This window comes from Cucumis sativus, chromosome 2 (assembly GCF_000004075.3).
Source record: "Cucumis sativus cultivar 9930 chromosome 2, Cucumber_9930_V3, whole genome shotgun sequence".
NCBI lineage: Eukaryota > Viridiplantae > Streptophyta > Magnoliopsida > Cucurbitales > Cucurbitaceae > Cucumis > Cucumis sativus.
The window spans coordinates 6,810,727-6,838,394 of record NC_026656.2 but is presented as its reverse complement, the minus strand read 5'-3'; the positions used below and the strand labels follow the sequence as shown (position 1 = coordinate 6,838,394).

Genomic DNA, 27,668 nt, shown 5'->3' with positions numbered 1-27,668 from the left:
ATAGTGTCACTAGGATAAAGTATCCAACCTTATCCATCTACTACAGACCATTTAGGTTATCACTTAAACATGATCCACTTGTATGTCTCCACATACATGTTTAAATTACAGAAGATAACATTAGATGTTAGTTTATTAGTTTTGTGGGTTAATGCAATTAAATGTCAAATAAAATAAACACTTTATTTTATTAAATAAATAAAATGTTGGTATAATATACAATTACAAACTACAAGACAACAAGATTTAGGACATCAACCCAACAATAATGCAAAGTGGATGTCATGTAATGATTATAAATAAGAAATTAGCAAAGTGGATGGTATATATGAAAAACAATGAAAAGCGAAAAGAAATTATGTGACGTATATACTTCATTCACTCTAAATTTTCTTAATCGAAAAAATTCATCGGCATACTATAATTCACAATTTCATAAACAAAACTAATAATATAAAACAAATATGCATTCACCGAAAAACTTGAATGAGATGAACGAAATAAGAAAGAATGGACGGAGAGAAATGAAACGAAAGGAGAGTAGAATGACACTAAATAAGGTTTTAAGTCTTAAGTTAGGTGTTTTGTATTGATTTTTTTTCTTTTAAGAAATGATGTGCACTCGTGTGTGTGCGCCTAAATGAAATTATAAAAGAAAAAAATCTCACTTCTTTATCCGAAATTCTAGAGCTCCCTTGGGAGCTTCATCATCAACCTCGCTTCATGGGTGTTCCTGAAGCTTGTTCGTCGTCTCACCATCTCGTATTGCACCGCCGCTTCCATCTCTCTCACCCTTGGCCACCATGCGCCCACAAGTTTCTATCTCCATCTCCGTAAGTTTTCAATTAAGGCATCCCGCGTTCTTCGTTGTGCGTTTGAGTTTTATTCGAAGTAAGAATGTTACTGTTAGTTGTTAGTTATACTCTGTTCTTAATCTGTTACAATCAGTTTACTTTACAGTTGCAACAACCATCGTAAATAGCATTACAAATATCACTCCTGATCTTCTCAATTCTCTTCAATATGGTATCAGAGCAATACCTTTCCTCCTTAATTCTTCTTCCTTCGGCCATCATAATTCCCTTCACCATTTCACCATTTCACCATTTCACCATCTCCACCATCTTCCGCCAAACCCATAACCATCATGACAACCCCCCACAGACCACGTCGGAAACCCAAGAAAATCCCACCCCAATTCAGTCTGATACCTCTCCCTAAACCTCCCTTTATCAGAATCAAGGATATCTAAACCCCTATTTTCTACCCCATAATGATAACACAAATTTAGTGTTAGTCACAGAACAGCTGACTGAAGAAAACTATGTTTCTTGAAGCCTAGCGATAATCATTAGCCTCTCAGTGAAGAACAAGATTGGATTCATTGACGGATCCATTACCCGCCCAACTAGTGACCTTTTCCCAGCCTGGGTTAGAAACAACAATATTGTCATTTCCTGGATACTAGACTCCGTGTCCAAGCCCATCTCAGCAAGCATCTTGTTTGCCGCCGATTCAGCAAGAGCCATTTGGATTGATGTTAAAGAAAGATTCCATAAGAAAAATGCACCAAAAATCTTTAAACTAAAACTCTCACTTGCAACCTAGCACAAAATCAAGACTCCATTAGTATGTATTTTACAAAATTCAAAACTCTGATTGATGAGTTAAATACAAGCAGACATTGGTTAACATTTTGGTTTTTGGTCTGTATAAGTTCAATGTTCTGATGGGTTTTCTTTGTACGGACTTGTTTTGATGTTAATGGGTTATTTGTGTTAAATAGCTGCTTTAATCCTTATTGTATGTCATTCCAGAAGAGAAGTATTTATTGGTTAATTGTACTTCAAGATTGTTTTGTGAAGCAGGTTGGTTTTCATGGATAACTGACTACATGTTGGTGTCAACTATCCATTGAATATATGCATGAATTTGACAAGTTTGTAGTTTAAGACCTACTGTATTGAATTCTCAGTCATTGTACTTTCATGAATGTAGATCATTTTCTTGCATGATTGTAGGACTTTTAAACTTTCTCCTGTCTCTTTGAGTGGGTTTGAAATGGCTTTTAAGTGTACACTTTAAGGTTAGTATTTTAGGTCAAGAGTACTTTCAAAAGTTCTCATTAAATAATTTAAATTGTATTTAAGAATCACTTTTGGATTTGGTCAAAAGATAAACTATGAAGTGTGTGAAAAGTACTTTTTGGCTACTCCAAAATTTAGGTCACGCTTCCTCTCTAAGACCTACAATGTAAAAGCAGGTGCATACACCTGCATATGACCCTTGGAAAGATGATGTTCCGTCTCTGCACAGGGCAGAATAATTATGTTGGAGGATCACCTGTAATGTCGACAATAAAAGGTAACTAGTTGCTGTTGTTGATTATTTTATTCTATTTTTAAATTTTCACACACACAGAAGTTGATGGTCAGATTTTGCTTGAAAATTTTTACATTTCTGGAAGTCGTAGTGCAAATTTTGCCACTCGTATGACGAAGTAAAGATGACACATAGCATTGATTGTGTTTTCTGTTTCTAAAGTAATTTCTTAATGACTGAAAAAAGTTCGTGTTAGGTCACCAATCTTACTGAAATATCATAGGATGGGTAAGATGGGAAGATGGGAACAGTTTATGTAATGGGAATTATAGCTTCAACATCTAATAGTTGAAGAACGGGCCCCAATGTTAGTTAGAGAAAAGGTGGGAGCATAGAAGGCGGCAACGGGGGGGGGGGGGGGGGGGGGGGGGGGGGGTTCAGTGGGATTACTTATCATTTTGAGTTTGTAGAATCTTCTTGTGAGGGAGAGGAAGGCCTTAGCTTCTATGTGAGGCTGGGCATTGTATCTTGACTTAGGGCATTATTATACTATGCAATAAGAATCTTGTTATCTTCTTCAATACCTATCATATTGATATCAGAGCAACATAATGGGAAAATGGCACGGAGGAGGATGGAGGAACACATAGATGCCCAATGGATCGAGAGTTTTCTGAATTCCGAGTAGATGAACAGCTAAAAGTGTAGGCAATTAAGTATCCAAGTGGAAAAGCAACAACAAACTTCAGAGGATACTTGGAAAATGATCTCTACATTCTTAGCATAAAGAAACGTTAAAATTCTGGTTGGATCGTGGTTGAAGAGTCGAGTGGTGAAGGGAGAAACTTCAGCCATGGTTGCTGAAGTGTTGAAGACTGAAATTGCAGACTCCAATCAGCATATCAAATTCAATTTTATTTCTAGGAGTTCTTATCTTATTTGCAATTTGCATAGATGTTCTGAAATGTGAATGATGGTATTCTGATTGCAATATAATGCGAATGATGTGCAAGCAGGTGCTTGTGGGTTTTAGTTTTTTTGAAGCTTGAAAATTTTCCTCATATCCATTGCTCCAACAGTAGAAAAGGGTCATACAGTTGAATATGAATGTAAAGTTTCAACGTAGCTTACATGTTCTTTTTAGGTGAATTGGGATATAATTAGGTTGCTATTGGCAGTCATCTAGTAGCTAAGAGTGCAAATTTGATATTAACCACTTCAGGACCGAGGACCATGCCTCATGTAATGTGTTGGATGTACACTTCCTATATCTTATCATAAATATAACATTCTTGCTCTCCTATCATGTGTCTACTTTCCTATTAATTAGAAATGCTGACAGAACATGAATTGTTTCTGAAGGAGTATGCAAAGTAGTTTGGACTATTGAAGCTGATTTGGAAGTTGATCAACTTCTTTATCTAACTGGGGACCCTATCACATTAGGCTCCTGGGAACCAAATATGGCGATTCAAATGTCTCCTACGCATCATGCTAACTTATGGAAAGCTGAAGCCAAGGTGATGACATAAGCCACGGTTCGTTGTATGTTATGTGGAGGTTTTTTCCCTGAGCTGTAAATATCTTCACATCATTCTCTTTGGCTATCAATTTATCTATGCTTCTTACACTTCATGTCGAGTAGTGAAGCATATAATGACTGTTGTCAATACCATTTAAGGTCTTACGACGTATTTTTGGATTATTGATCAATTTGCTAAAAAACAAAAATACATAACACGATATACAGTCTTTTTGTAATTGTGAACAATGCTTTCTGCAACTTAATAATATCAAATGTTCGATTTTATTCTTACATAAGAGTGAATAGGTAAATGGAGTGCTTAGTTCATTCTTTATCGTTGTTTATTTTCATTTCAAAGGCCCCACTTTACATCATTGGCAGATAACTTGTGGCATAAATTTCAAGTACAATTATTTTATCAAGGACGAAGCATTGCCTTCATCAGACATCATTTGGAGAACTGGACCTGAGTTTTCTCTATCCCTGCCTCAAACTGTTAATCATGATAAACATATAACGGTGAGGGATTCATGGATGAGGTTTGCTGTCACACCCCCTTCAGTTTTCACATGGGATTCATGGATAGAGGAACTACCACTGAAATCTCTTCCAGCAGAGGGTAATATCTCATTTTGATTTTCATCTTCGAGCAACTTCCTTTCTTAAAATGCCTCTAAACACTTAGGTGCTTCCATTGATTTGACAGATGAACGTAAAATTGAAGAAGAATGTCTTGAGAGTGATTCTATTGAGCCCTATGTAAATTTGAATGGTACCATGATATATGATAAATTGTACTCTGATCATGAGGAACTGATGGATTCTACCAGTCAAAGTTCAGATTTTCATAGACATCAACCTGTTGAGGAACCATGGTTACCCCTCTCTTTTTATCTGCCCAAGAATGTGTTGGAGCCTGATCTGCTGAAAAATGATGTCAGTATAAAAGAAGAGGCAACAGTATTAGAAACTCGAGATCCACTATTGGAAGATGCAGCAAATCTGTTGCCTACATCAGGGGCTGATACAATGTTGAAGGACCCTATTTCTACCATCATACTGATTAATTCGTCAATATGCACCATGCAGCGGATTGCTGTATTGGAAGAAGGAAAATTGGTAGAGCTGCTTTTGGAACCGGTTAAAAGCAATGTGCAGTGTGATAGTGTGTATTTAGGGGTCGTCTCAAAACTTGTTCCTCACATGGGTGGTGCATTTGTAAATATTGGAAACTCTAGACCGTCGCTAATGGACATCAAGCAAAACAGGGAACCTTTCATATTTCCTCCTTTTTGTCAAAGGGTAAACAAACAAGTGATCAATGATTGCTCCATACAAGGACAACTGACATCACTAGGTGAAAGTATATTGAGTATTCCAAAAAATGATGGTGTTGCAGATATTGAGATTCAAAATACTTCGATGCTGTCTGTGCTTGATGACCACGAGGACAATGAAGTTGAAGATGGCTTTGATGTTTTGGAGGTTAGAGAAAATGTGAATGGCAGCATAGTAGATGATGATGGTGATTTAGATGCTGACTTTGAAGACTGCATAGATGATAAGGCACATCATTTAGAGGGCCATGCTAGCATCAGTTATTCAGCTACTGCAAGTTATTCTAGTGATTCTCAATTATCTTTTCTCCAATATGGAAAGGATTCTAAGCAGATAGTGACTGATGAAAATAAGTGGCTCCAAGTTCGGAAAGGCACCAAAATAATAGTTCAGGTTGTCAAAGAGGGGCTAGGGACTAAAAGTCCTATGCTGACTGCTTACCCACGACTAAGAAGCAGATTTTGGGTAGGTTCCTCAAGGTTTATGCTTCATGCATTAACTATATTTTAGTAATTGTTCCCCTCAACTCATCATCATATGTAACATTTGTCTAGGTGTTCTCTGATACAAGTTACATGGCTTGCAGATATTGTTAACTCGTTGTGATAGAATCGGCATCTCAAAGAAAATTTCTGGTGTCGAGCGTACACGCTTAAGGGTTATAGCTAAAACCTTACAGCCTCAAGGTTTTGGTTTGACCGTAAGAACAGTTGCTGCTGGTCATTCTTTAGAAGAATTACAAAAAGATTTGGATGGTCTAATTTCAACTTGGAAAACTATAACAGAAAATGCAAAATCAGCTGCTCTAGCAGCAGATGAAGGTGTTGAGGGAGCAGTTCCAGTTATTCTCCATAGGGCCATGGGTCAAACACTGTCAGTTGTGCAAGATTATTTTAATGATAAGGTGCTTGTATAATTTATTATTATCCTTTCTTCAGTTCTTGTCTATGTTGTGTCATTACTTTAATTCCAAGATTTATACCTGTTGATCAACATTCCTGCTCTGCTTTTTTTCACTCGATTTTCAGGTTAAAAGAATGGTAGTTGACTCTCCAAGGACATATCACGAGGTACATTTTGATTTCATCACTAGGTGATGGATTTAAAAAAATAGATATCTCTGTGTGAACATGCACGAGAATAGTATTGTAGGCCCTGTTAGGGGTTTGTATTCTTTGGAAGCTAGAACAACAAATATTTCTTCCCTCTCTCAAACATTTCCACTTCATAATTTTTTGCAAATAATTTACTTCAGCCTTCTGGATGTAATATTTAGTGAGATAAGATAAACTTGTGTAGTGATTTGTTCTTTCTTCAATGTTAGGTTTCACGGTCACCTGCACAAATACTAATAACCAGCACACACCCAGCACAAGGAATAAACCAAGGAATGATTGGAGAAAGATGGATAGATATATATTAATGAAGCCACAACACATAGATTCACTAGAACCCAGCCAAATAAGAGGGCTACCCTCTCCCAATGAAATAGTGTTCACCCACAAAAAAACACAATCACCAAGATAACCAACCCTAGCACAAAATACCTTCATATATTCTACCTCCCCCCCCCCCCCCCAATGCCACGTGGCTTCTAGGACAACTGACTCCTCTAACTACCCTTTTGTCTAGGGGGAAATCCCTTTTCTACCCTTCCTCTTGTACACCTGTGTAATGGGGGGCCAGCATTCCATCTGTTGAAGTAGGTGAAACTAGATTCTTATTTGGGTTTTCTACCTAAAAGGATTTTAGAACTCTGAGTTTCCCTTAGTCCAATCTTTAATTATCTCAAGTCATGACCATTCACACTAAAAAACGATCAACTATTGTTAATAATAAATTGTAGATGGACTGCATCTGAATGTTTATCAAACGTGTGACATTTTTCATGCTGCCAGTGTTCCTAAGTGTGTGAACCTGCATTGTTTTTCCAGGTCACTAATTACCTTCAGGAAATTGCTCCTGACCTTTGTGACCGAGTGGAGTTATTCCATGGAAGAATACCCCTTTTTGACAAATTTAATATTGAAGAAGAGATCAATAGTATTATCAGCAAAAGGTGAGTTTTGTAAGCCTTGTTTATGTAGTCAGTTAATGTATGCAATCGAATACTGACTAGTCTACTTTAGCTATGCAATCGAATACTGACTAGTCTACTTTAGCCCCCCAGTCTTCTGTCCATGTTGATTAATGGACATCTTCCATGTAGGGTACCAACTGTCGACAATGCAAGCTGTAGTCTGATCATTTATGGATTATGAATGGCATCAATACTCCTGGCCCTGAATAAATATAAAATGAATTCAGTCCAGTGAAATTTCGTTGTTAGTGTTCTTTTTATGTTTTAGCCAAGTCTATTTGTTCACAGGGTTCCACTTGTGAATGGAGGTTCTTTAATAATTGAACAAACTGAGGCTCTAGTTTCCATTGATGTGAATGGAGGACATGGGGTATTTGGTCAAGCATCTTCTCAGGAGAACGCTATTCTAGAGGTCAACCTTGCTGCTGCAAGACAGGTATGTTGGGTGATATTTTTACATATGGCCGAGTTTTTTGTCCGAGTTGATTTGATTTATTTCTTGTGCAATCAAAATGCATATCATGATTCACATTATACAAAAGTTCTCTGTTGGAATCTCTCTTTTCTCCTATATCCTAGACTTTGCATTCTGCTAAGCTATGTAGGTAGGTGTGTATTACAATTATATTGCACGAGGGAAGGGCACTGTATACCCTCTGCGTTTTTTGTGTTGATATTTGAGCATAACTACTTTTTTGAAGCTGTTGCGGTTGCTTGCTTGAAAATTATCTAATTTGTTTGTATTCATCATTACTTATTAAGTTTGTTGTATTGAAGTATGATTATGTTATCTACTTTCGCAACTAGCAGCAATTTTAAATATCTGATTGACAACAAATATTTTCAGATAGCAAGGGAATTACGATTGAGAGATATAGGTGGAATAATAGTAGTAGATTTCATTGACATGGAAGACGAATGTAAGTTTAATTTTCCTGTATCTCTCGGTCTCTCCCCCTACCTTCATGCTGTTCACACCTGTATAATTTTTCATATCTCCAAAGTATGTTGAGTAGACATTTTGTGTAACTCAAATTATGTTTCACTTGGTTTTCTCTATCCCCAATCTTTCTGGTCCTATGTGTATTTAACTTGTTGTACTGAAGTGAAGTAACAGGATGTGCATGTCATCCGACTTGCAGAAAATAGAATAGATTGTATATAAAGCAAATCTAGATACTGCGGGTTGATTATATAGTAGCTTGAAATCTGTAATTAATTTTTGAAATGGACTAAAATACTTGTTTAAGATCTATCCCAATACAATCGACTGGACCTATCTGTGTTGCTCTTTCACTGGAACAATGTGCTCAAAAGGAGAAAGAGAGAAGCTTGTTGAACTTGCATGTAACTCTCTTGTTTTGTCTCCTTTATCTTTAATCAAGGAAATTGCGTTATTGTTAAGAAGAATTTCTTCATTTTTGTTGCTGCTATTGTAGGCATCGAAAATGGTCATTTTTATGTCTGTATCTTTATGATTAATGACATGGGATTCTTTTGTTTCAGCGAATAAGAGGTTAGTCTATGAAGAAGTAAAGAAAGCTGTTGAGAGAGACAGGTCAATAGTGAAAGTTTCTGAGTTATCCAGACATGGACTCATGGAAATTACAAGAAAGAGGGTATCTATCCTAAACTTTCCTTAATTCAACATTTTCTTTCCCTGAAAATAGTGAAGGTAATTGCCGAATAACATGGAGCTCTCCAAGCCCTTGAAAATAGTATGGGTCTACATCTTGTTTGTCATACATATCTAAGTTTCAGAAGTATATGCTTCATTTTTGTCCATAGACTCAACACATTGAGATCTTAAAGTTACAGTGTTTCGAGTACAGGTTCGGCCAAGTGTAACATTTATGATCAGTGAGCCGTGTGCTTGTTGTCATGCTACTGGAAGAGTTGAAGCTCTGGAAACCTCCTTTTCAAAAATCGAGCAGGAAATCTGTCGACAGCTTGTAAGATTTTACATTTAGTTATCATCAACATAAATAACAGTGCCAAATCTCTAGATATACAAACTTGGTTTGCGCCACTATTGCATTTCTATTTCTTATACGGCTTACACATGTGAGTGACATTACCCCTCTTTTACATTGTGGTCAGGCAACATTGAAGCAGAAACCAGATCCTGACAATCCAAAATCCTGGCCAAAGTTCGTCTTAAGAGTCGATCATCACATGTGTGAATACTTAACTTCGGGAAAAAGGACGAGACTTGCAGTCTTGAGTAGTTCCCTCAAAGTTTGGATCATTTTGAAGGTATATATTGTGAAAAATACATTTCTAATCAAACAGACTCGTAGTTCCTTGTAAAACTTTCTGAAATTTGAAGTTGGAATCATTCAGGTAGCTAGAGGATTCACAAGAGGTTCATTTGAGGTGAAATATTTTGCAGACGATAAGTTGAGCAGAAGTGAAAATCAAGCGCCGATTTCTTTGTTACAACCATTAGAGGGCAGAAGTAACAACTCTGGCAAGAAAGTTACCCTCTTTCCAGTTAAAAAGTGGAAAGGGACTAGGAGATAAAAAGACGAGACTAGTTTTTACAGCCCAAAATTTTGTAAGCCAAGCTCAAAGGTCTTTTTATTTGTCATTATGCTAGACTACGTGCAATTGCATATTCAGATTGACAAACTTTTAAAACGATCAGTCAAAGTGATTAATTTGAATTAACCTTGACGTTTTAGTTCATATCAATGATTGAAGATAAGAAAATTGAAAAGCATTAAAATTTTGCGTCTTAACGAACTAGAATTATCAGTATTCTACAGTAGACGTATTTTATGAGATCTGATAGTATGATAGAAAGAAATATATGAATCTTTCTACCATACCATCTAGATTTATAGATAGAGGTTGAATATTGATCCATTTGAATAAAGACGAATATGTAATATATATCTTTCTACTTATGTATACATATCAATTATACATATGTAATATTAATCCAATATACATAGTTGTCCAATTCTATTTCTTTGCTTCATAGTTCATGTTGATTGCAATGAATCTGAAATCAAATAATCGATAGGCTACTAATCTTTTTTTAGCATTAAAAAGAAGTAATTGATTGAGCTGTTGAAAGATGATACAAAAGTTCGATTCCATGGAAACTTTATATCTTTGAATTTTGAAAAAAATTAGCAAACCTTATCATTATTTAACATCTGATGCATGAAACAAAACTAGTTCCCTAAAACAAGAAAAAAAAGTCATATTTTGAAAATAACTAAAACAATGATAATAAATAAATAAAAGAAGGGGTAAGCACATAATATGTGAGTTGCTACCCTGAGGTACTATCTTATCTTTTTTTCTAGAACGATCTTATTTTCAAAATAATAATAATAAATAAATAAAAGAAGGGGTAAGCACATAATATGTGAGTTGCTACCCCAAGGTACTATCTTATCTTTTTTTCTAGAACGATCTATAAAATAAACTAAAAACAATACAATTTTATTTTTCAATTAGCAATACTATTAGAGTCTACTTCTTTTCCATACTGCGAGAGAAAGAGAAAATGTAAAGACTACCATTAAAGCAGACCAAACGAGACTTACCATATCCATGCGAATTATGTCTCCAATCTCTATGAATACAAAAGAATTATTTCATTACTGCTCACTAATAATTATTATTCATTAATAATAGTGGAATCACTAGCACATAGTCAAAAAGAGATTCATACACAACACCATTGATGAAATTATACAAAATAGTGGAATGTTAGTAACATGAAGTTATACAAAGTTTGCTAGAAGAATTCCCACGTCGGGATATCCAACACAACATCGATCTCATTCTAGGTTCTATAGAATAAGCCTAAAAGAGTATGAGTTTCTATCGGAACAAGTTAGTGGAGAATTTGTGTGGACGGTCGTGCCATCAACAAAATTACAATTAGATAATGTTTTTCCATTCTCGGAATGTCCGATCTCTTTGATCAACTTGAAGGAGCAAAAATTTTCTCTAAGATCGACATAAGGCCAGCAATACCAATGTGGTAGCAGATGTCCTTAGTAGGAAATCTAACCTACTTAGTATTCTAAAAATTCAAGTAGTTGTATTTGATTCCTTACCCACTCTTTATAAAGACGACTCTAATTTTGGCCATTGGTCTTTTTGTGTTGATCATGTCAATTGTAATGACATCCATTTAACTAACAATTTTCTTTTCAAGAATAATCTTCTTTGCATCCCTAGAATATCTCTTTGTGACACTTTGATTAAAGAGTTTGATAACAATGGACATTTCTTCATAGACAAAACTTACCAACATTGAGTGATAGGTTTTATTGGTCTTAACTTCATCAAAACGTTTCAAAGACTGTCAAGCACTATTACGTGCCAAACTATCAAAGGACAACAACATAATATAGGGCGGTATACACCTTTACCTATTTTCGAAGGCATTTGGGAAGACTTGTCCATGGATTTTATCCTAGGCCTTTCAAAAACTCAAAGGGGTTATGATTTTGTCCTTGTTATAGTTGATCGTTTTAGCAAAATGTCTCACTTCTTACCTTGTAGAAAAACATCAGATGTTGTTTATAATGCTAATATGTTTTTTAAAGAAGTGGTACAATTACAAGAAGTATGAGTTATGTAGACGCAGACATGAATCGTTAAAAGTCCAAAATGCGTCAGCAATGTCTATGCCCATGTAGAAACGCACGTCAGCACGCGTGTCATGAGTGGCACATTGTAAAAGATAATGTCAACGCTCAAACGAGACGATGTTGACATAGGGTTTTGGGCGACACATGATTCATCGACAAGGTCAACACATCGACAATAAGCTAATGTTGACGTCAGGTTAGAGCATCGACAGAAGTGTTTTGTCGATGTTGGATCAATGCGTCGCCATTATGGTATTGACGACACCATTGTGTAGCCAGCTTATATGGACGGCTGACGCGACATTAGCATAATGAGGAATGGCGTTGCATTGTAGAGGCGTCCATTCTCGATGCTTTTGTTGCGTCGGGAAAACCTTTTTTATAATTTTATAAGTTTTTTTGTTGTTATTGAGATTGAATTCAATTTAAATTGATTCAAATTTTAAAACGAAAAAAACGTGTAACGTAAATTAATAAAATATCAAATCAAATTTATATCAAAAGCAATTTAAATATAAAAAATGTACACATTTGTAGTTTGAAAAAGTACATGAATATGCTAAACTAAAAACTAAAAACATAATCTAAGTTGTGCGGATGCAGTCCCCCCATGCCTTCAAACCTACAATGCAACAAAATTAAGTTTAAATATATATCACTCCAATAAGAGATTAAAAAACGTAAAAGTTGAAAATTACGTACATCAATGAAGAAATCAAGATCCTCCCGTTCCCTGAGTGAGTTCTTCAATCATCTTCTTAACTTCTTCCATCTATCGAGCACTTTCTTCGTGCCTCCAAATACTTTCTTCTTCTACTTCCTGAAGACGAGCTTTTAGCTCGGTAACCTCTCTAGTGTGCATCTCTCGCTCATGGGATGTAGAAGAAGAACTGCTAGATGCGTGAGCATTTAATGCTCAACGAATCGAGTTAAGTACTGGATTTGTGAAACCCAACATGGATCATTGCTATAAAAGAAAAGTACACACAGATTAGGATTCTATCTGTAAAGCTAATGAAAACAATAGACATGCGCAACCAAATAAAGATCGGATTTTACTCTAATTGCAACTAAACAAAATTTAGTGATCAACATGCATAATAACCCTAATATAAACAAAGATAGAGTTAAAAGAAAAACTCACATTTTATGTTTTTCTCTTTTTGTAATCTCCTCAACAACTCTTCGCAATCACCTCACGATCTTGAAGCTGAGACTACCACTAGAGTTTACCCACTATTCTTCAGACTTGGAACCGAGTTGTGGGACTTGAATGATGGAGAAAATAGAGGGAGAGATGAATTTAGGATGATGAACTTGACTTTGAGAACTTGTGGAGAGAAAATGAATTTTGGTTTGATTTTGCAATTCCAAATTACAAAATTAATTTCAACCAAAACAACTACTAAACTTTCATTTGCAATCCATTTATAAGCAAACTACATGCAAAATTTGCAAGTAGTGAGTTTTCACTCTCCATACTTGGAATATCACCAAGTAGGTGTCTCACATGCATGAAGTCATTTGTTAGTTACATGCAATGTGCTTCTAAGGGTAATATGGTAATTTGACATTTAAAAAGTCAAAACTCAACATTTTTAATTTTTACCATTTTATCTGTCTTGACTAATTTCAATATCTCGAGTATGAATCTGTATTCATTTTTCCAAAATTCAAATCATACTTGAATATAAAGTCGATCAAAGTTAAAAGTAAACATTTTGACTTTTTACATCTTAGACCTTTTCCATCAATTTCGAGCTTTCGAATATGAATCCTTATTCATATTTTTAATATTTAATTCACATTTAAACATGAGGCTCTATCTTAAACTTATAACCAATGGCTATATCAAATATATTCATCGATTTCTCTCTCTTGACCTAATTCGAACAATTCAAATTATTCCACCATAATGTTATAAGTTGATTTCTTGTCAACTAGTAGAGGAACCTAATGGACCTATAGATCATGAGCTCCAAAGATCCAAGATTAACTGGATAAACTCTTTAGACCGAGATAATCAACTTTCGTTAACTAACAGATCATTCCACTAAAGTCTCATATATAGTTGCAGTTCCCTTACTATAGATATATTTGTGTCTATGTGATATAACCATGATAAGTAAGTTAATCTTTCACAAGGTTGTTCGTAACCTCAATTGGGTCAAAGTACCGTTTTACCCCCGAGACTACATTTTGTTCCGTAGGTCCCATTGATCCACTATTGAACAATTGATTTTAGGTCTAACCTATAAACCAAATTCCTCTCGCGCCAATGAGAGGGTGAGACCCCTTGTTCAAGACCTGAATTCAATTCTTAAGGGAACAACCTATTTGCTAACCCTAGTGTGGATATGAGTGAATTCTGTCTTGCACCCTATGTCCCCAGCTATCCACCCGATCTTAACCCTAAAATGGGAGGTTTATTGGGCCAACACCATTGAGTTGCCCTCACCTATGCAGATCTAAGGATAATTCCATTTGAACAGAAATTCATTAGTTAGCTTTGGATTAAAATTAAGTTATATTGGATATTTATAAACAAAATAGTATGTTTTACAAAGTTAATGGTGTTATAACTTAAAAGTGACTATTTCATAGTTATAGTCTTATGTAAACTCTTTACATAGGATGCCCCCACTTCCATGTCTCTACATGAACGATTCAGGATCATATCGTTTGTACTAACTACAAAGCGGACCACATCCATAGTGTTCTCCGAATAAGGTACCGAACCGTATTCGTATACTATAGACTATTTAGGCTATATACTTAAACTTGATCCACATTTATGCCTCTACACATAAAGTTCAAGTTTACACAATAATAGCCTCGGGTCCTTAGTTTATTGGCTTTAAGATTATAGTATCAACAATGACTTTATTGAATAGAATATGATTACAAATTACGAGGTTTAGGACATAAATTCCAACAAAAGCGTCATTTATAAGATTGATATACTTTGGTGTAATGTCAGTCCACTTAAGAAAGCGAACTGAAAAAGTATCATGTTACCACCTTGATGGTACAACTGAAGTGAATGACGTGTGGCGAGATCGGCTTATCCTATCCTGGAGTGATCGATATATGGGGATCTTCCCATGTTGTGCAACATATCATTTCATCCAGATTCCTCGAGTGCTCCCGTCTCCTCGAAGTGCAAGTAGTAGGTTAGAGGTCATCTACGGAAACAAAACAATTTTATAAACAAAACTTTAGGTTTAAGCAATTAATTGTTTATGTAACGGTAATGAACCTGATGTGTCTAAAGGGATAATGAGGCCAAAACACATAAGAAGATGATCAAAACGCATAACTTATATTGTAAATTCACAAGTATTTAGAAATACATCTTACATAAACATTATGCATGTTTTACATGATTTTCATGTCTTAACGTAGGATGATTAGAAAGGAAGGAACTAGTGAATCACAGAGGACATCTCACACAAAGCTATGTGATGGGAAATCGTTTGGTGATTAACACCTCTATGCAAGGAACTACATCATCATGTGAGGAAGATTCACTAGACGACAAGGATGGTAGTTGAAGTTGATGTAACGTGACAAGGCTGGTACCAGGATTGACATGATCAAAATAATAGAAATTTCTCGAAAAAAAGATGCCTATAAAAGAACTTCGTCTCTACCAAGAAGAAGAGGGCCTATGGGGGGCCTATGAAGAGCCTGAATGGGCAAAGATGACCTAGATGTCTGAATAGACCGACTGAACCCTAGAGAGAACGATGGAAATTAAAGGATTAATCTTCCCACCGTCTGTAAATGTTTTCTTATTCTTCTTCTCTAATCATACTGTAAGTGAGAGTTTAATGTATGAGTGGTGAAGATTCCGTTTTCCATTCTCTTAACTTGTAACATTTTCCCTTCTCTTTTCTCTCCATTTTTTTAATATTTCTTTGTAATATATGATGTTCATATTGTACAATGGCTTAAGGTCTACACTCGTTAATATATTACATGTTTATACCTTTTCAATCCATCATTTCTTAACTTTCCATTTGTTAATGTGTTTTTAGTAGTTTAGAGTTGTGATAAGTTCTTGATAGGAAGACCAACATATAATTCTTATCGCGTTAGTTGAGCTATGTTCATCGACTGCCCATCGTCAATCGCCAACTACCCGAGAGGGCAAGTAGCAAGGATAAGGCTAATGTGCACAAGAAGGAGTTTGGAGACAAACCCCCCTTGCGAGATAAATTTCCATCATTTGTGTCTCGAAGGAGAACAAGTGTAGATATTAGGTGTTGAGAGGTTGTTGTCCTTAATCCTGAAGTTCTATAAGTATTATAGGTGAGTTCTTCTAAATATACCCCGTCTAATCAAACTTAGTCGTTTGCATCCCGAGAGGTGAACAAGTGTGGCGTCTAAAGACTTCAAGAGAAGCTCACATTAGTCATAAATTGGTTAAGCTAGTAATATCGCATTGCTTAATCGCCTAATAATGCATAGACATTTCTTCATCTCCTTCCCACACACAAGTTAATTCACATCTCCACTTCGTATCCATCTATCCCCATTTACAGATTCTATAGGCGTACATACGTAGATAGTTTTGATCCGTTGATATATTATTTAATTAATTCATTTATATCGCCTGAATGATGAGTAAACTCTATAACTAAAGCTTTGATAACAACTCCCTGTGTTCGACTCTAGATCACCTAGATAAACCCATTGCTTCACATATACTTGGGCAAACAGTAGGAAAACTTGTATTATACGAGGACTTAAGAATTAAGCGATAAAGAGGTATATAGTGAGTACTTCGCCTACATGATCATGACCAATGACTTATCTCACAAAATTAATTGTGTATGTGGTTGCTTCCTTAAGTCATAAGTTAACTTGCACGTCACAACAAACCCTCACACAACCAAGTACTTGGCACCGTGGGTTAACTGAAACACACACACAAGCATGTATCTAGGTGAACGGTTTGGATTACATCATTTGTGACCTTAATAAAGTGGATCGTATCCACATTTCTACTAGGATATGACACCTAACCTTATTCATATACTATAAACTCTTTAGGTTAGATAACAGAAACATTAAAAAAAAAAAAAGCAAATGACACATTTTTTTTTGCAAATGACAAATATGACAAGTAATTAATGATATTAGACTACTATTAGAGGACTATCAGACAGCTACAAGAGAGTTATTAGCTTTTAAACTTGCTACTTTTGCAATTTAGAAAATGTAGTGACATGGACCCTATTATCATAAATTTTTGTTTGTTATTTTTGCAAGCGTCCATTTTATTTATGTAAATAAATAATTTGTTCACATTGTACAAACCACACATTTAGAACATAAACCTCCACATTTGAAAGTTAGTAGAATTTAACTGAATAAGCTACAAGCAACCAAACATAAAACAAAACTCCTTACATGAATTGAGCCCTTTTCAATTGAGGCAAAAATCAATATACAAGAGCTTGTCTAAACTAAGAGATAAACAAAGACAAGAAGTTGGAGGATAAATGAGAGGGGAACCTATGAAGAGTGAAAGTTCATTTTTTTTAAATATACTATAAACTATTTTTCATAATGTACCATTTTCCAAATACATGAAAAAGATACTTAAAATAAAAATGTGGAGAAGTATTGATGATAGAGGAAAAGAGAAAAAGTAGAAGAAAACTGAATGATGTTTAATTTTATTACGGGCAAAACATATATAAATTGGAAGTTAAAAAGAAAGAAAAAAAAAATTGTATTTAAAGAATTTGAGTGTCCATTTATTCTTCTTGTTGTTCCTAAAACCCTAAAACTAAGGTTGAAACCTCTGAAAAGCTATTGTTATATGCAGCAGCATCACACTCTTCGTCTCACCATTTTCAACTTACTTATTTGAGGCCACGAATTCCCAATCGGAAGATATTCGTTTCTACCAATGGCGGATTCATTGGACCTTCTCAACTCAATTTCTGGGTTGGTATCCACTCCATCCACCAAGAAGCGGATCCGGATCTTCCTAAACCAAATCCCTGCTATTTTCAAGAATTCTGGTTAGCTTGGTTTTTTTTCACTCACTTATTATTATTATTTTTTTTTTTTTGGAATATCGATGCTTGGGTGTAATTCAATCATTGTCAACATTTTGTTGGATTTTGGTTCTGGGTTTCGCACTCTATTTTCTTCTGGAGTACGAGCATTTCCTTATGCTTTAGCGTTCATGTTGGGATATATCCCCTGGAATTTTGTTTTGTTTTTTTTTTTTTATGTGATTTTAAGTTCTTTTGTTGGGTTTATCTTTATTTGTAAGTGTGTATGTCTATATGTTTTCGGTAAAAAAGCCATGCTTTCTGTAGCCGTGTATTTACCTTGCACTATAATCCGCATTCCACCATCTCTGTTAGTACTTAGTTTAGTATTTTTCATGGTTAAATAAATTTTACTTTTTGTAAATTATCCAGGGAGGAAAAACACACTCGAAGTGACAGCTCTTCTTGCTGTAGTAGGATTAGTGTAAAATGGAGTATCTTGCTCAAATCCTTCATTGACCAGGACTAGGATTAGTTTCCTTAATTATTCAGGCTTAGGATTAGTTTTTCTTCATTAATTAGGATTAGGATTAATGAGAGTCAGTCTCCCAGTTTTGGAGAAGAAACTTTTCCCTGAACTCCTTGTCCTGCTTAGCACCTTTCTTTTGTGGTATAAGACACACGGATGTTTCTTCAAGGGAGAGATTCGAAATGCTTCTTTCAAAAAATTCTTTGAAAACATTTTCCAAGTCCCTCTTTAGAATATTCCAGTTATATTGGAAAAATGCCATGGAAAAACCCTCGGGACGGGGAAAATTATTTGTATCACTCCCAAAAACCATGTTCCTAACTTCCTCCACAGTCAATGGGACCTCCAACTCCTCACCTTCTCTGGATGAGATGGGGCACCATTCAATGCCTTGCACAAATGGCCTAGGGATAACCACATGGCTTAGTAAGTCCAAAAAAACCGATGAAACCTCCTTATCGATATGAGTTCGCTCCTCATTGGCCTTGATCAAGGGGCCTATTCAAATCTTGTTTCTTCTACCACTAGCCATTGGATGGAAAAAAGCAAAATTGCAGTCCTCTTTTATCCACTTCAATTTCATCTTCTGACACCAACTAGTATTCTCCTTGTTAATCACTTTAGCCTACTTACTTTTGCTAAATTGGTGTCTGGTGGATCTTATCCAGAAAATAAATCGGTGTCGTGTGGCATCCCCTTTATTATCTTTCCCTCTTTCAAGGCTCTAGTTCGGTATGTAAGAATTTGGAAAAGCTTATGAGAGATTTCCTTTGGGAGGGGGTAGACGAAGGGAGAGGTTTTCATTTGGTGGGCTGGGAGGTCAAAAAGGGGGGGATTCAGCTTGAAAATCAAACGGTACACAACAAAATTTTACTGGCTAAATGGCTTTGGTGTTTTGACTTTGAGTCTGAATCTTTATGGGACGGATTATTGCTAGTAAGCACTATCCCCATTCTTTTAAATGGCTGTTTAAAGAGGTTAAAGGCACATCTTCGGATTCCTGGAAAGATATTTTTCTTGAGCTCACGACCTTTCTTGAACAAGACTTGTTCTATATGTTGTACATTTGTGACCTTGAGTTCTATACAATATTTCTCTTGAGCTGCCTTCTTTCCCCCTTCATGTTCTTTGTGTTGTTGGGAAAGCTCAGGATACATATTGTCTTTTGGTGGCCCTTGTATTCTTTCATCTTTTCTCAATGAAAGTAGTTTCTATAAAAAAGGATTAACAAAATCTTTGGGCTGAAAATAATCTTCTTAAAAATTTTGAACTTCCTTCCAAGAGTAGTGCACAAGCATCTGAGATACCACCAAAATGGGATTAAATTTCAGTTCCACTACTTCCTTTTCTTTTTAAAATGGAGATACCACCATAAAATAGTTAAATTCAAATTCCACCACTTCCTTACCCTACAAAAAAAAAGCCTCAGTGTATCGAACTTTTGTTGTTAGGTTTGACAAGTTACGGTTCTAGAAATAACATTGAATTATGCTTGGTTGCCACAACTTCTTCTAGTTTTCTTGTGAGTAATCAACTCCCCATCTTGAGAATTTCTTACATACCTTTTGCTGAAGAGAAATTTCATACTCCTATTGTATCTTGTTCTCAAAAGTTGGAAATCGTTTACCATATCTCTGAGACCTTTGATCCTTTTCTTTATCAGTCTCACTTGGAACTTGCACGATCTTTCTTTCCCTTGAGGAAGGCATATGCGTAACAGAACATTTCAAATGTCAACCAAAATATGATATGGATTTAGATAAACGATCTACTTTGAAATCATCCTTAATTTCTTATGAAGGAATGAACTGGATTTTGCAGTACCATTGCACATTTAAACCAGCGAAGTAGAGAAACTGAAAGTGAAATGTGTTAATTACATCCCGTTTCTTACACAAAAAACATATCATTTCACTGCAAATATTGAAGAAAATATTCCAAATGAATCAACTTTTCATGTCCATGAAGGCAAAAGGTTCTGAAATGAACAGACAATGTGGAGAACAGAGGCAAAAATAAGAGAGCAAAAGCTGAACAAAAAGAAAAAAATCCAACTCTAGTTTTTAGTGATGGAATTGATGAGGAGGATTGGCAGTCAAAAGTAGAGGTGGTAATCTGAGGCTGGACAGAGGGAAGTTGAGGGCTTAGAGAGGAGAGGGAAAATGTTGGGGAGCTTCCAGAAGAGAACAAGTTCTGTATTTCAACTCTAAATCATGTACCAAACTCGATAGACTCAAATGATTGTGGGGTAGATGAGCGGTTGAAAAGCAATAGACCCGGAATAAATTAATGGGGGACAAACAATTGGGAACAGGTGTGATGAAGGAGGTCAAGGAGCTATAATGGACTTGAACCAAATGTTCGATTAACAAGAGGGTGGAGAACACTAAAGGTTGATGATTGATTATGGCTTATGGCTGGGAGGAGTTGAATTTTTTGGGCGAGGGGAGAGTTTTTTACTAGTTATCTTTTGAAAATTTGACATTAAAAAGTAAAGTCATTGAACTTTGAATCTTATGTCTAATAGGTCATTGAATTTTAATAATTTTAAGTAAGACATGGGCTTGGAATCTATTCTAGGGTTAGGGAAGTAAGAGTTTTGCAGAACAAATGAGAAATGCCAAGAACCTTAGATAGGTTGACAATGACTGTCTGTGTAGTACCGATTTGAAATAGATTTCACACCTTTTTTGTACTCCCAATGCCATGGATAAACAAGCAGAGAAAGTCATAGTAGACGCTTTGAAAATATTTTGAAGAATGATGAAAGAAATTGAAGACGGAAATGGCGAAAGCATAAAGCGATCGATATAGGACATATGACTGGTTGAAGGCAACAAATCTATTCTATAAGACCGTAGACTAATAGGGTCATAGTCCAAATTTTTTACAGTTCCTTCCAAGAAAAAAAGTTTTTTTTGTGGTAGACTAGGGTTTGGTCAATTTTGTGGGGTCTTTGCTGTGAGGGAAACAATGGAATCATTCAAGGGAAAGAGATGTATTTTATCAATGTTTTGTTCCTTATTAGGTTTTATGTTTGTCTGGAGTTCGATGATTAAATCTTTATGTGATTTCCTGTGGGTTTTATTTGTTGGATTTAATGCCCTTCCTATAATTAGTTGTTTAGCTCCCCCTTTTTTGTGAGCTTCTTTATTTTTTGTATCCTTTGTATCTTGCATTTTTCTCAATAAATATTCAGTTTCTAAGAGCACTAGTCTTTTTATCTTTCTCTTAATTTTTTCTTATCTTTTTTCAAAATCAGTTCATTTTCTCACTCTAAAAAGGATTGAATTTTGTGTCCAATAGAATATTCAATTTTCAATTTTGTGTCCGTTCACGAGTTTAAAAATTTCAAATGGGTCAAGGGCCTATTAGACTTGAACTTCAAGGACTTGCATGTTTAGAGGCTTCTTAGACTTTTTTCCTTTTTAAGAGTTTAGGAACCTATTTAACACAAAATTGAAAGCGGGACCTCTTTGACTCAAACTTGAAAGTTCAAGATTGAAATTGTAGTTTGACTTTCTTTTTATAAGAAACTCATTTGCTGCTGAAGGTGTTCCACATTTTAAATGACTTATTTCCAATTACATTTGATTTTTTTTATTGTAGCATTTGGATCCAATGGTGGTATTTTATTTGTGTCCCTTTTAGAATTCCGTCGGGCTATTTTCCCCATGTTTGTCCATGTAACGCAAATTTTTTCTTTGAAAAGGAGACAAACTTCTTTATTATTAATTAACTCAATGTACAAGAGAGCTATACAATGAGAATAATAGGGAAGCCAAGAAATAGGGGAGAGAGAGAGAGATAAGATCGGTAGGTGCACCCGGACATCTCATTAGTACATTCCATTATTGTTATCTTCATTATTTTTGGGCGAGAAATGATATCTCATTGATGTGATGAAATATACAAAGTCACGAACAAACAGACAAACAATCTAAAACCAAAACCACTAGATTGTCACTTATCCTACCACATCAGTTGATCTGAAAGTTATAATAATGATTATTTGTATGGAGAAAGGTTGCATAGTTTCTCATGGGAAAATTTTTAGATGTAATTAGAAGACTTTTTATCTACTCATGGTTAGGTTAAGGGTATGCTATTGAAAACCTTTTTATGAGCATGCTTTTCAAGATCTGTGAAAACGTTAGATACTTGAATCATCTACTTGCTTTCCCACGTTTTTATTTTTGGAATTATATGGACATATTACTTACAGAATATGTGCTGTACCAGCTTTGTTTTAGATCCAGAAGTTTTTCCCTTGTCAGGTTCTCTGGTTTCGATTTGCAAACAGGAATTTTGTTTTGATTGATTTGTTTTAGCAACCTCTCATGTTTGGGCTAATTTGTGATATCAACACTCTTTTACCGTGCAGAGGCGTACGAGGAATTTGCTTTGCAGTTGGTTGACATAATATTTAGTACACTATTTATTTATGATGATCGTGGATCAAGGGAAGCTGTGGACAATGTAATTATAAAAGCTTTAAGTGAGATAACGTTCATGAAAAGTTTTGCTGCAGCACTTGTGCAGTCCATGGAAAAGCAGTCAAAGTTTCATACACGTGTAGGATGCTATAGACTTCTCAAGTGGTCATGTCTTCTTGTTTATAGTCAGTTTTCCACCATTTCAAAGAATGCCTTTTCTAGATTAGGGTCAGCTCAAGCAACTTTGATCCACATTCTTATGGAGGGGTCTTTCCGAGAGCGAAGGGCTTGCAAGCAAACATTTTTCCATTTATTATCTCAGGTTTATTCTGTGCCCTTTTCCATAAATAATGAGATGCTACATGTTATTAGCTCAATTTTGATTATTTTTGCAAATTTATTCTACTGTGCAGTCGGCAGACATCTGCAAAATGTACATTGACGAAGTAAATGACACACGTATACCATACAAAGACGCCCCGGAGTTATTGACTTTGTTATTGGAGTTTTCAAATACTCTACCTCCCTTATTTGAAAACTTCAAGGTCAGTAGTTAACTTTTTTTAGACTGTGATCAATATTGGCGATTTTCATATTGTTAAGTTTGATTCGATCATGTTCTCACTTGGCATCTTTGATTGTGTGTGTCTTGTACAGCCAACATTTCTTGATCTCTATGTCAATTCAGTTTTAAATGCCAGGGAAAAGCCTACCAAGAATCTTAGTGAAGCATTTCGTCCTCTTTTTGGACATATGTTACACGATGATCTCCAGAGTGTTGTGGTGCCATCTTCTGTTAAAATGCTTAAACGCAACCCTGAGATTGTGTTGGATTCAGTGTCATTCTGTTTACAATCGGTCACTCTTGATCTAAGTAAGTATGCAATAGAAATTCTTTCAGTGGTATCACCACAAGCTCGACACACAGATGAAAATAGAAGGATTGGAGCATTGGCTATCGTAAGATGTTTAGCTGGGAAATCGAGTAATCCAGATACTCTGGAAGCAATGTTCAACAATGTTAAAGCTGTTATTGGAGGTTTGCCTTCGCGCTTTTTATTGCTTTTATATTTTTAATTGGTTGAGCTAATGGTCCTTATGTTTTTTTGAGGCGGAAACAAGATTTTCATTGAAAAAATGAACGACTCTAATGCACAAAGTACAAAAGAGGAAACAAAATTAGAAAAACTTCAAGCAATTCAATACAAGGCTAGAACCAAATTACAACGTAAGACTAAATCCTGAAGAAAAATGAACAATCCAAATGAAGAAATGACTCAAGAAGAAAAATCAGCAAATAGCTTAGGAAGTGATCAACGAGGAAGGACATAAACTTGAGCAAACCCAAAATGATTAGAAAAAAAGCAACCATTGCATCAGCCAACAAAGTTTATCTTATTTATGTATTTCCTGTATGCAATTAATACATTTAGTTTCTTTTATGAAACAGAAAGTGATTGGTGCTTTTATGCTTTGTTTTGCTATTTTATGCACCTCATTGGACCAAGTTTTTTGATGTCTTTTAACCAGTGGTGATTTTCAGGTTCTGAATTTTAAGGTATTAGTGATTATTCTTCTGCCTAACTTCTGGCCTATGTGGTTTGATTTTTGCAGGCTCAGAAGGAAGACTGGCATTCCCTTATCAGCGGATTGGTATGTTCAACATGATGCAAGAGTTGGCTCATGCTCCAGAAGGGAAAAGGATCTGCAGTCTTTCACAATTAGTATGCAGCTTTCTTTTGTCATGTTATAGGGGTGAAGGTAAGCAGTGTATCTTTGTTGCTCCCATTAACTGTTTTGAGGCCAGCAGACACTACTTTATCTTGGGTTATTTACAATGGCTTTAACAATTCCCCAACTTATGTTTATGTTCTTGATATGTTTTCATTTTTCTCTTTGATCTCCACATTGATTCTAATTTTGTATTGTACTAATTGTAGGAAATGAAGAGGTAAAACTTGCAATTTTGTCTGCTATAGCTGCTTGGGCTGCACGATCTTCTGATTCCATTCAACCAGAGCTACTTTCACTTTTCACATCTGGTCTCAAGGAGAAGGAAACATTGAGGAGAGGACACCTTCGTTGTCTGCATGTTATCTCTAAAAATTCTGATGTGGTTGCAAGGGTTAGAAAGCTGAATTTCGTTGATTCTCTTTCTTCCCTACATTTGTTTTCAAGCTTTGTCATAAGGAATTCATATAGTTTTCATTTCTTGTGAAAAATCAATTGCAGATATCAAGTCTTCTGGTGCCTCTTATCCAACTTGTGAAAACTGGTTTTACAAAAGCTGTGCAGCGGTTGGATGGAATGTATGCTTTGCTTTTAGTTGGAAAGATTATGGCTATCGATATTAAAGCAGGTGTTTATCACAATTAATCAGGTTTTCTTTTTTTAAATTATCTATGAGATTTGAATCCTTGTGTGTGCCAGATAATACACCCTCTTCTTACTTGTCAGTTTTGATTTTTTTCCCAAAACAAGAAGCTTTCCATTGTTAAATGAAAAAAGTCATCTCTTTTATACTTGTCAGCTTTCCTTTAATATTGATTGTCATGTGTTTGGTGTTTTTCATTTGTGATGTAGCCTAAGTATTTCCAAGGAGTAAATCTCCAAGAACCCAAGATCATAAATCTTTTTATCACAATGAATAATGTGCTTCATACAAGAGGAGAAGACTTGTATATATAGAGTTTTATTACAAGTGGGGGTAAAAAGAGAAGTAATCTAGAATATTAACTAATTACCCAATTGACCCCTATTTTTCACATCGTTGGATAAAGCTCTTTCTACTACTTACCCAAATCTTTACCGGTTTTCTTTTCAAATTTGGTCGATTTCGAAACTCATGGTGTGGTCAGAGAACTCTATGTCTTTCTCTTTTGGGTTTTGTTTATTAGTCCAATAGAGAAACGACGGAGATTGCTTCTCTTCTTTCCTTACTGAAGGTTTGCAATTTTAAAGTGGGGAGAACGGAGATTCGTATTTGGAGTCCAAATCCTAGGGAAGGCTTTTCTTGTAATTTGTTCGTTAGATTGTTGTTGGATCCCTCCCCTAGTAGAGTGTCTGTGTTCGATGTGGTTTGGAGGATTAACTAAGAAAGTCAGGTTTTTCGCTTTCTTGATGATACCCCTTTATAGGGTTTTTGTTTTGCGTAATTTGTTCTCTTTTTTATTTGCTGCTGATTGAGTTTCTTTTGTTACCTACTTTGCCCTTTGGTGCCATTTAGGTTTTCTCTTTTCTTCTTATTTTTTTTAATGAAATTATCCTTATTTTGTTTGTATACTTCAGTTGCAAATAGTTTTTTTTTTCATATTAAAATAGTCCCCTAAAGATTTATTGCTTTTAAATATATCATTAAGAGGTTGTTTTTTGTGAAGAAACATTATCCCAAAAATCTCAGATGTTCTTGGTTGGGCCTATTGCTAAATGTATAATAATATATCTTTGCCTTTTTAGATTTTAAAAGGTTCATTCATTGTTTTCTTTTTTGAATAATCTTCCTTTTTTTATTGTATGTTATCTATGGTTTCAGAGGAGACTGTTAGCAAGGAAAAAATCTGGTCTTTGGTATCTCAAAATGAACCTTCAATTGTACCAGTTTCAATGGTAGCTTTTCAGAACCTGTTTTTGATGCCCATTTAAGTCTCTGTAAGTATTTTTTTGAAAGATAACTTACTGTTTATCTGGGTAATTTTTTCTTTTGCTGTGCCCAGGCGTCGAAACTGTCAGTAGAAGATTGCATTGCATGTCTTGATCTTTTTGAGGTGCTGCTTGTGGAACACTCACGCAGGTTATGTTTTGATTCGTGATATCATCAACAATTCTTTCGAATTGAGTGAAGTAATGGTACTAATTTCCACAGCTGCTTTGTGATTTTATTTTGCAGGGTGTTGGACACTTTTTCAGTCCAATTGCTCTCGCAGGTGACTTTTTCACTAAATATATTGTCATTCTCATTTCTGTCTTGCAACAATGTAAGTTCTTGGTCACTGATTAATTAAACTCTTGCAGCCATTACTGTTCTTTTTGTGCCATCCAAGTTGGGATGTTAGAAGATTCGCTTGCAGTGCTGTTGGAAAGCTTGTTGCTGGTGCTCCAGAGCTGAGTGAAGCTCTTTTACTTGAATTTGCAAATTTCCTTTCTACAGTAGGAGAGAAACTCCATTTTTCAAAGATAAGGTCCGTCTATTATTTACAATTTTATGATTGATTTGGTTAATAGATGCAGTCATATGATAGTTGATACAGTTTCTGTTAATCTAGTATAATTACTGGCCAAAGCATTTTGTAATTGTTTTCTTCCATGGTAATCAATTATTGTAATTCAGTTAGTGCCTCTAGTTCCTAATTTTTCTTCAATTTTTATGCTGATGTGATGCAATCTTTTTGGCTGCAGTGACACAGAGAATTCATTGGACTCCCAAATTCCTCACCTTCTATCTACTGAGGTTCTGGTTAAGTCATTGTTTGTAATCTCAAGAGTGGCCACAATTACTACTTCTAGGGATTCTTTCTTAATAATGTTATGCTCACATCATCCATGCTTAGTGGGCACTGCAAAACGAGATAGCATTTGGAAGGTAATTTGACTTTACATGCATCCTAGGCCTAGGCTGCACCCATTATTTACAGGCCAACTCAATGGTCTAATGATTGAAAGCTCCTTTTTCTTTTTCTTAACATATTTTTGAGCTTTTTCTGCTTTGTGGTTGGAGTGGGCTGCAAAAGAAATGGGCGCAACCAGGATGCGCCCAAATATTGTGCTTTAATTTTTTTTTTTTTGCTTTCTAGCATTAACACATTTAC

The 27,668-nt window shown here is 35.4% G+C and overlaps 2 protein-coding genes across 6 annotated transcripts in view; both read left to right on the top strand.

Annotated features, from left to right (window-relative positions):
• Positions 1–668: 668 nt before the first annotated feature.
• LOC101204095 (ribonuclease E/G-like protein, chloroplastic) lies at positions 669–9,993 on the top strand. 5 transcript variants are annotated; one of them, XM_031881009.1, is made up of 14 exons: positions 669–833; positions 2,264–2,364; positions 3,685–3,842; positions 4,229–4,466; positions 4,554–5,650; positions 5,772–6,089; positions 6,214–6,255; positions 7,120–7,244; positions 7,554–7,701; positions 8,113–8,185; positions 8,772–8,884; positions 9,098–9,217; positions 9,366–9,521; positions 9,595–9,728. In XM_031881009.1, exons 1-14 carry the CDS (start codon positions 724–726, stop codon positions 9,610–9,612), a joined length of 2,817 nt encoding a protein of 938 aa, XP_031736869.1. In that variant the 5' UTR covers positions 669–723; the 3' UTR covers positions 9,613–9,728. The 5 variants fall into 5 exon arrangements, with proteins under 5 accessions (XP_031736869.1, XP_004152808.1, XP_011649023.1 ...); XM_004152760.3 differs by having other exon boundaries at positions 670–833; positions 9,609–9,993; XM_011650721.2 differs by lacking the exons at positions 669–833; positions 2,264–2,364 and having other exon boundaries at positions 3,723–3,860; positions 9,609–9,993.
• A 7,647-nt stretch (positions 9,994–17,640) lies between these two features.
• LOC101204332 (protein ILITYHIA) overlaps positions 17,641–27,668 on the top strand; it is a 52,748-nt gene continuing 42,720 nt past the window's right edge. The window contains exons 1-12 of the mRNA XM_004152761.3: positions 17,641–17,922; positions 22,812–23,185; positions 23,277–23,408; positions 23,521–23,902; positions 24,478–24,624; positions 24,804–24,988; positions 25,096–25,222; positions 26,396–26,469; positions 26,577–26,653; positions 26,750–26,786; positions 26,875–27,041; positions 27,259–27,442. Of these exons, the coding sequence (XP_004152809.1) occupies positions 17,808–17,922; positions 22,812–23,185; positions 23,277–23,408; positions 23,521–23,902; positions 24,478–24,624; positions 24,804–24,988; positions 25,096–25,222; positions 26,396–26,469; positions 26,577–26,653; positions 26,750–26,786; positions 26,875–27,041; positions 27,259–27,442 (2,001 nt within the window). The 5' untranslated portion in view covers positions 17,641–17,807. The remainder of the gene's footprint in view (positions 17,923–22,811; positions 23,186–23,276; positions 23,409–23,520; positions 23,903–24,477; positions 24,625–24,803; positions 24,989–25,095; positions 25,223–26,395; positions 26,470–26,576; positions 26,654–26,749; positions 26,787–26,874; positions 27,042–27,258; positions 27,443–27,668) is intronic.

Excerpts from the sequence above, each read along its gene's own strand:
- LOC101204095 (XM_004152760.3), top strand. The coding sequence starts at position 724 with ATGGGTGTTCCTGAAGCTTGTTCGTCGTCTCACCATCTCGTATTGCAC. Across the intron at positions 6,090-6,213 it reads AAGATTATTTTAATGATAAG|GTTAAAAGAATGGTAGTTGA; the intron begins GTGCTTGTATAA and ends CTCGATTTTCAG. Across the intron at positions 9,218-9,365 it reads AGGAAATCTGTCGACAGCTT|GCAACATTGAAGCAGAAACC; the intron begins GTAAGATTTTAC and ends CATTGTGGTCAG.